Here is a 9,039-nt window from a genome sequence, read left to right as displayed (position 1 = left end):
AATGGGATGAACAGTTCAGGATAAATATTTCGGTCCATACTAATCCAGAAAAACTTATATGCATACGCTGAAATTTGTCACTTATGTTTATGCTTTCCTCGTCCCATGGCCAATGGAGCGGGGATACTCGCCCCCCCACGTCCACTTGGCGAAACCTTGCTGCAAGAGTGGCACGCATTTAGACCATGCCCGCGCACATTGACATCTCAAATCGCTCCACTTATACCGTATCTAGACCCACTGCTGTATCGTCTGAAGCCGTGTGCGGTGGACTCACAGGCCCGTCGGGCCTATCAGTTTGCACTGTGATCTCTCAAGCAGCAGAACACGTCGGGGGCTCCTGTTAGAACTGCGGTCACTCAAGCACAAAAACACGTCGGGAGCTCCTGTTAGATCTGCGGTCACTCAAGCACCAGGACACGTCAGGAGCTCTTGTCAGAGCTACGGTCACTTGAGCAGCAGAAGACGTCGGGAGCTCCTGTTAGAACTGCGGTCACTCAAGCACCAGGACACGTCGGGAGCTCCTGTTAGAGCTGCGGTCTCCCCAGCACCAGGACACGTCGTGAGCCCCTGTTAGAGCTGCGGTCACTCAAGCACCAGGACACATCGGGAGCTTCACTTTTACGCGATCAGGTGAGCTTATTGTTAATGGTAACATACAACCAATGAAATAAAAAGGCACAGTTGTATCATCTAGTTTGTGTAAAATCCTAAACACAATAAGTCATGGACCTGCAATTGTCAGAGACTGCATGCCGTCCATGTAGTCTATCAATTCCTAACAAAAACCATACGACGTATATCATTGACAAGCGCTCAGACATACAATAACAAAACCCGTCAAACCTTACCCTTTCCACGCTGGAGGTGGATTCACTGCTGCTTATGTATGGTTCCATCCCATTCCCGAACCATTCCAGCTGGAATGCCGAGTTTCAGAGAACTTTCTGATTGTCAACTTAACATCTTCTCACAAAATTTTGGAGTCCTGCATTTACCTCTATTTCATTTGCTGGCACCGCGCATAATCTATCGCCTTGATGGTGCGTCTTGGGACATCGTGGGAAGCAAGGCAATGCAAATCACTGTTTTTTTGTCTGTTTTTTTTTACAGACATGTGCCCGGCAGATTACTTCTTACTAATGTTAGCCGATGTCTGACCTGCACAGGTTCTGTCATCCTTAAATATGTCATAGTTGACCATTAAGCAGATTTGTTGAATGCTTCCGTTTTCCAAAGAGGGATCCAGAATATACGCGAGGAGGATTGTGCGAACACGAGTCGGCATTGGTGTTGGTGCCGTAAGTAGCAAATGGTTGCTTCTTCGATAGGGCTACCGTAAGTAGCAAATGGTTGCTTCTTCGATAGGGCTATCATATCTAGCTGCTAGATCTCCCAGCTGTGTGCTTGCCTCTAAACACACACACACACACACACACACACACACACACACACACACACACACACACACACACACACACACACACACACACACACACACACACACACACACACACACACACACCACACACACACACACACACACACACACACACACACACACACACACACACACACACACACACACACACACACACACACACACACACACACATACATACACACATGCATACATGCATACATACATGCATACATGCATACATACATACATGCATATACACACACACATATGTGTGTATATATATATATATATATATATATATATATATATATATCTATCTATCTATCTATCTATCTATCTATCTATCTATATATATATATATATATATATATATATATATATATATATATATATAGATATACACTACATCGGTGGATCATGGGTTACGAAGGCGGATTGAAGGACAATTTCAGGAAGCCATCTTCAATTTTCATCCGGGGATTTTTAACAGGCTCCTTCCTCTTCAGTTTGCTGGTTATGTATAAGTGAATCTTCCACTTTAAGCATATCACAAATAATTGAAGCACAAGAGGGAAATTGCCAACTTTGAATATATTACCCAGCAACAATTTCATGGTCCAAAAATGATGCAAAAAATCGGGGAAATGTCGTTTGAATTGTGACATCATGCCGCAAGATATCAGTCTACCTGCCAACCATTGATTTAAGTGCCATGGCATACGCTTCCCCCTTCCTCCGTCGCGCCCGATTCGTCTCACTTTCGGTGACCCGAATAATGAATGAAGAAAGTGTGCATAACATGATATTTTAGCTACATAACATTTGCCTCGCGTGTGGGTGTATAGTTTCTAAAATTGACAAGCTGAAATGTATAACAATGCCGTTCATTTCGGATGAAATAGGCCTCACACGGGGCAGCGCGCGCACTTGCACGGATCCCAGCGGCCCCATCCCTGTTCGGCAGCGCCGTGGACAGCGGCGGCTCGGCACGACATGGACGTGGAGGAGGTGCTGGAGCGGGTGAACGGCTGGGGCCGCTACCAGAAGGTGGTGTACTTCTTCGCCTGCTTGCCGTCCATCTTTGCGGCGACCATCACAGTCGGCTACTCGTGGACGGCCTTCCCCATGGAGCACAGGTACGAGCCGTGCGCCGCCGGGTGGCCAGAGTTGGTGGGGATGGTAGTCTGGCGGATGCTGGTCAGCTTGTGGTGAGGAGCGGGTGGGGGAGGCGCGTCGTTATGGACGTTCGAGGAGCAATTCAAACGTGCAGTCGTAACAACGTGATCAGCTTTTTTACAATCAATTTTAGGTGGGAGCATTTCCGGCAATGTGACGAGTCTCAAAAATGGATTTCCCCAGCGTCTTCCAACATTCAGATTCCTGTTCAGGTTTGCTCCATTTGTGGCGCTTGGTTGAAAAAACTACAAAAAAAAATGCAGGGAACTGGCCGCGCTATGAGATGGGGCTAGGTAGGGGCTAGAACTGGGCTAGGACGGCAGTGTGTAGAGGAAGCGGAATGGTGAGCGAAGTATCTGGTCAATGGGGCTTAGTATTTTCCATTGCACTTAAAGGGATGCTCAAAATTCGAAAATATCCAATTCAGCATCAGATATGATAAAGCATGCTCACTTAAATGAACAAACCCAGCTGCTCATATAATTAGCATACTTTTTAAGCAGGAAAGGTCACTCTAGAGGGCACAGTCTTCTTCTGAGTAACTACGCTTCTCAATCCGTCATGGTTTGATTACGTCATCGCGCCTTGCACAACAACGATTAATAGCCAATCAACGACCTTTTATCTGGAAATCGTGCTTACGAACGTCAAATATGTAAGCTTCGACATATATTTTTTGGCCTTGATTGCCGCATGGCTTATTGAATGGCAGGATTTGAATATGAATGCCAAGGTGACTTTGAACTTTCTCTCCTCGACAAACCTTTCTCCATTTTCACGGGCGCGGGTTTCAAAAACTGGATGGGCTTAGGTCTTAAGAAGAGTAGGGTTTTGAACAGCACCGAAAGGTCTTCAAGATGCTTATTTCAGCTCAAAACCTCATTTAAATGTGGAACACTCCTTTTAACATTTTAAAAAAGCCCTGAGCACACTGGATGATGCAAGTGTGTTACGAAACATAAAATAATCTTAACGCATGCCACAATACCTTTGGAGCTTAGGACCACGTAGATACAAACTCATAATACGAAACAAGACTCGGAGTCTGCTATATCAAGCCATTTGTTCCAACACTTGTGAGTCCCAGCACTGCTTGCAGGGAGTCAACGGTAATGTCTGTCAGCCATTACGACCAAGCCAGGTCATCGGGCTCCAAGGCCGAGATCGGCCTCTTACGAGCCGATGCAGCGACCCTGGGCTGGCTGCCGCAGATGTCTGGTGGAGGGCTGTGAGGACGGCCGCAACGCCACCTACAGCGCCGACTTCCTGACGTTCAGCACGCCGCCGGACGAGGAGCACCAGTGGAGCCGCTGTGATGTGCACAAACGCGATAATGTGACAGCCGGTTGTCACCCGGAGGGCTTCGGTCGGCAGAGCGTCGGCTGCAGTCAGTGGGTGTACGACACGTCCGTCATGGAGAGCACCATCGTCTCAGAGGCGAGTAGGCGCCGAGCGATAGGGGCACGGGAGGCGCTGTTTATATCGCTCCCTCATTGAAGGCCCTTGGACAAAGTATTTTCCGATTTCCTGCAGCAGGGTCGATTTTTGCTCAAGCTGTGCTGAAACGCGATTTGTTATTAGCTGGTTGAGGGAAGGACAGTTTTTGACGTTGGTGAGCAGGGAGTACAATAAAATAATTTTTTCGGAAATAACCAACTCAAATAGAACATCTCAGCTGTTGGGGAGAAATCTTAGAACACTGATCTTACCGGCCAAATGGGACAGTTGATCTACCTGTCTACACATGCCGTTAAATTTTTACGCAAATGAACGCTCTCTCACCAAGAAAAGCAAACACAGTCATTTGCTATCTGTCCATGGCTATGTCACACCAAGGCGACTAAGTCTCCCAAAGGTATTTCGGTGTAGTTGTATGTTTTTTGTTGTTGGAAGAAGCATCGTATAAAGAGCGAACGTTACCACAGCAAGATGTCATTGTTCAGCACTGCCGGCAACAAGTGCTGCCCTGCAGCAATGCCACCACATTTTTAGTTCAAGCTCAAAACTATCTCGATATCAGCGCACACATATTTGAAATGTGACACGCCAATTGCAGAGGCCTTCAATCAATTTCTACAAGGCTGAAGCAATGGCAGCGGCTAGCCAAGACCTAAAGATGGCCGTGTTTAGCTGGAGGGATGCTTCTGAAAATGCGCTTGAATATGTACTGGTTTAACACTTTATTTCATTCATTTTAGCAGTCATCCCTCTCACAAAATGCGACACCTCATGCCCAGCATGCATGGCGTAAATGTTATGCTATCTCTGCTCGCTGTACATTGAACCACAGCTAGGTGTGGATGCCTGCAAGTGGTTAAAGATAACGCCGGCTGCGGGTCAGGGGGTGACGAACCATGAACTTCGACCCAACTCGAGAAATGAAAAGGTGTCGAGTGCGAGGGGCGCAAGGTCTTGAGAGGAGCTGGGACAGCACCCATAAAATGCTCAGCACAGGGACGGCGACGCAGGCTTTGAGTTTCAGGTCGGGTAGAAATTTCCAGGGAGGCTCCTGGACAAATGGGATCTCATCACAGTTGAGCCTCCCGGGCAATGTCATGCTGGCAATGAAAACAATTCAGAATGGAGACCTGCTGATTATTTGAGGGAGATTTCCTATCCAGCAAATGACATGCCCTGCCAAAAATAAGGCCTTCTGTTCCAGAAAAGGCCTTCTTATGCGTGGAAGGGCTTCTTATTTAGCACAGGATCTATTCGGCTCATTCATATCTTGGAGGTCACAAAGAGGACCTCCAAGGGACACAAGCGGGCTCATTATTCCGAAACAAGGGATTCCGATCTGAAGTAACGGTCTTTTGACACATGAAGGGATCTCCTGTTTCAGAATAGTCTTTTCCTGATTTAAAAGGGTGTTCATTTTCTGGAACAGGGGGCTCCTTGTTCATTACTGAGGCCTTCAAAGCCAGCAAAGGGCCTACTTGACACAGATTAGGGCCCCTTAACCGAGAGCATAAGCTGCGTGCGATTCGTTGTCTCGCTATTGTTATCGCTGCATGTGTTTTGCCCTTCAACTGACAGTCGAATGCCACGAAACTCACGATTTTGGAACACATACACTTGTCACTGTTGAGGGAAGCATGGGTTAACTCCTTTCTGGGCCTCCTTGTACTTTTAAAAGCCACTGCATGTGCCAGTCATTTGTTCTGGATCGTAATCCGGGTGTCAACCTGTGAAAACTTGTCAAATGTTTGCAGACTGACCTAACGTATCGAGAAGTAAGCCTAACAATGACGTCATGTGCCTACGAGGTACTATTTAGTCCAACTGAACAGTAGTGATGACAAACAGATAAAATAGAAATTTGCTCCCTTTCTTTGGTCCAGTATTCTCATTTTCCTGAAATGGATTAAGGAGACTCGAAGTAGAATTGAGGAGGGGAGGGGCTCAAGTCAGAATTGGAAGTGGGGCTCAGGCTCCTGTCGAAAGTATATAAAAGAATGCTCTGACATGTGGAATGATGAGTGGACACGCACGTAGTACTTTCGACACCTTGGATCTACGATGAAATATGTCATCACGTTCATCTAATCTCTTGACAGAAAGGTTATAAATAGTCGCCAAATTCATTTACATTTCTTCTAAAGGTGAATTGTTATGCCACAACAGCTTGTGTCAAGCATGCGTGAGTTGTGCAATGCTGTTTAAGTAAAGCGCAATGTTGCAGAAATTGGATGACGTCATGTCAAATGTTATCCCAGTATTACAGCAATAAGCAGGTTGACTTCAAAATAAATGCGTCAATTACAAAACAAATGCGCTACTTCTGAAGACATGAGGGAGGGGGCGAACTTGTAGCGTGTATTTGTAGCCATGCTTGTTATTAAGCGATAAGAAAAAGCACTGTCGCCTGTATGCCGGCATCAGCCAGCAGCATGTTATCAGTGTGGCCACCATAGGGGAAATTGCGAAGCTCATAATGTAAAGTCATCTGTTACCGCACCGACAGGGCATATGCAATGTTCGTTGTAGCACCGCATGACAAGGTGTTCTCTCGCGCAGTTTGACCTCGTATGCGACAGTGAGCCGCTGCGGCCGCTCGGCGCCAGCCTATTTTTCGTTGGTGTGGCTGTCGGGTCCATACTGACAGGAGTCGTCGCTGACAGGTCAGCACAACCTACACGGCCGGTGGGGTGAGGCAGGGCTGAATGGAGCCCGATTGGGGCCTTTTTGCTTCAGTGGCATAGACATTGTCGGCTCTCGGCAATGGCAGTGCAGTTTGCGTTACATCTCTTTCGTTTGCAGAAAAACGTGATTGATTTGCTCAAACGTTTTGCAGTTTCAGAGAGCTTTAAAGTGCGGGCTTATTTCGGTCGCCTTCTTTGACCTCTCTGCTTTTCGTCCGTCTATAACGTCAACTCAGGACTGAAACTTGTCTGTCCCGATGGCTCAGTTGGTTAGTGCCGGCATTCCCATCCACACACCGTGGAGGGGTGGGTTTGAGTCGCTTTAGGCGTCTGCTTTTTGCTCTTGACGGAAATGGCCTGTGGCTGGTGGTAGCGGCCGCGATAAAAATCAGAGGACATCGGAGGGCGAAACGGACCGTGTCAAACATTGTTGCACGTTAAGCTTTCGCCACCAGGTTATGCCACCGACCTGGAATTGCGCGATCGAATGTTAAATATCTGGGTGCGCACAAGCACTGCTCAAAGTGAGCTCCGATCGCAGAAATCCGTCCATTTAAAAGACTGGGATAACATCTTTAAAAAAAACAACAAAGTGCAACAACTGCATCACGTGCTACAATATGCATGTCACGTCACACTAGCATTCCGCGTGACCCAGGCGGTCACGCGGAATGCGGTTGGAATTGCGGTCACGGTTGTGTCAGGCGCCATCCCTTACAGGTGGGGCCGGGTGGTGACGCTGATGGCCGGCGTCGTCCTCACCACCATCGTGGGCACGGCCGCGGCCTTGGCGCCCAGCTACGGCGTCTACACCGGCCTGCGCTTCGCCGCAGCCGTCTTCTCCTACGGCTTCTTCAGCGTGCCGTTCGTGCTGTGTGGGTGCCGCGCGGGCCCGGGGCCTGGCTGGACCGTCGAGTGCGCTGCCGGCAAGGACGGCAGGGGGGGGGGGGTACATATGTGCCCGCCGCGCGGGCCGATCCCCCCCCCCCCCCCCCTCCTCCCGGCGCCTGGCTGAAGCATCGAGTCTGCTGCGGGCTAGGACGCCTTATGTTTACTGTCTGGAAAGTTCCTCGCTAGAGGGTCTGTTGCAATGGATCCAAGCAAACTGATCGATCCGCACATTCGGGGGACAGGGAGCGGAGCTCGTTAACATCGCGGGAACCCGCACAGGTTGGATAGATTTGTGCATTTACGTCTAAATAGGAAGTAGGCCATTTGATTATGTATACGTCTGTCCTAGTTAAAACGCGCCCGGCTGGCCAGTTGAATACCCTTTGCTCGGGTGGGGGTCAATTTGACCCTTCCCTCCCGAGATATCACGAAGTGGAAGAGCTAGAGAACCAAATTTATAGGGTGTGTTAACTTGTTCGTGAAATCACTTGGGTCCAAGTTTGAGGTTCCTAGGTTGTGACCTTTGTGTCAAATGACGTCAAACAAAGTCATATTCAAGATTGGTCTCCAAAGGGCTCCTGGAACCTTGATAGCTGTTCTAAGCACAAAGTGTCACGCCCAACTAAGGTCGGTGACCTCGTCTGACCTTTAAAAGGTCATGATGACCAAAATCATGCAAGATCGCTTTAAGCTTTGCATTTGGATAAAGGACAAAGATGATGCCAGACAGTATGCTTTTAAAACAAAATGTTGACCCGTGTCATTTTAGATTAGTGACCTATTCTGATCTTTAAGAAGTCCATGAAAGGTGAATAATGCGGTTCCTGTTGTCAATGAATTCGAAGAAACATCAGAAACTACCCCATACAGGAAGCCCAAGAGCAATAAATCAGGTTGATTTGGACTTAGGTCTGACCTTTTTACCTGACCTTAGGTCAACGTAATTTGTTCATTCAAGTGTTTTGTTGCCTAAGGAAGTATCGCGGGGGTGCATGACTTCGTCCAGCCATTCGCTGTCGGATCATATTGAACGAATCCCTAAAAATCACCTTCACTGAAACCATGGCCTGACCTTAGGTCAGCCACAGGCCAGCGACCTCACAAGGTGCGTCTAATTGTTTTGATGCCAAACGATCCCCTATTAAATTTCCTACACCTATGCAAAATTTGGGCAAAGTACAGGTAGGCAAAATATGGCAAAGCTCGGAAACCAATCCGGAAAAACCCTTTGGCGGTAATTTGACCCCCACCCGAGTGCATCTGAAACCTCTCATTGTACAGACTTATATGCAATTTTAATCGCGTTATAATCTAGTCAAGTAGCTGCAGCACCATCGAAGTGAAAGCTTATGTCTTGTCATGCATGCCTGATATGGCGGAAAAATATACCTGACCGACTTGAATCTG

The 9,039-nt window shown here is 47.8% G+C and overlaps 1 protein-coding gene across 1 annotated transcript in view; it reads left to right on the top strand.

Annotated features, from left to right (window-relative positions):
• The first annotated feature begins 423 nt into the window (after positions 1-423).
• LOC119099001 (organic cation transporter protein) overlaps positions 424-9,039 on the top strand; it is a 28,445-nt gene continuing 19,829 nt past the window's right edge. Inside the window, exons 1-5 of the mRNA XM_037222048.1 lie at positions 424-633; positions 2,388-2,559; positions 3,811-4,036; positions 6,617-6,720; positions 7,462-7,616. Coding sequence (XP_037077943.1) covers positions 2,417-2,559; positions 3,811-4,036; positions 6,617-6,720; positions 7,462-7,616 — 628 coding nt within the window. The 5' untranslated portion in view covers positions 424-633; positions 2,388-2,416. The remainder of the gene's footprint in view (positions 634-2,387; positions 2,560-3,810; positions 4,037-6,616; positions 6,721-7,461; positions 7,617-9,039) is intronic.

This window comes from Pollicipes pollicipes, unplaced genomic scaffold (genome assembly GCF_011947565.3).
Source record: "Pollicipes pollicipes isolate AB1234 unplaced genomic scaffold, Ppol_2.1 Scaffold_4740;HRSCAF=5597_pilon_pilon_pilon, whole genome shotgun sequence".
Lineage (NCBI taxonomy): Eukaryota > Metazoa > Arthropoda > Thecostraca > Pollicipedomorpha > Pollicipedidae > Pollicipes > Pollicipes pollicipes.
This window is presented reverse-complemented; position numbering and strand designations above follow the sequence as displayed.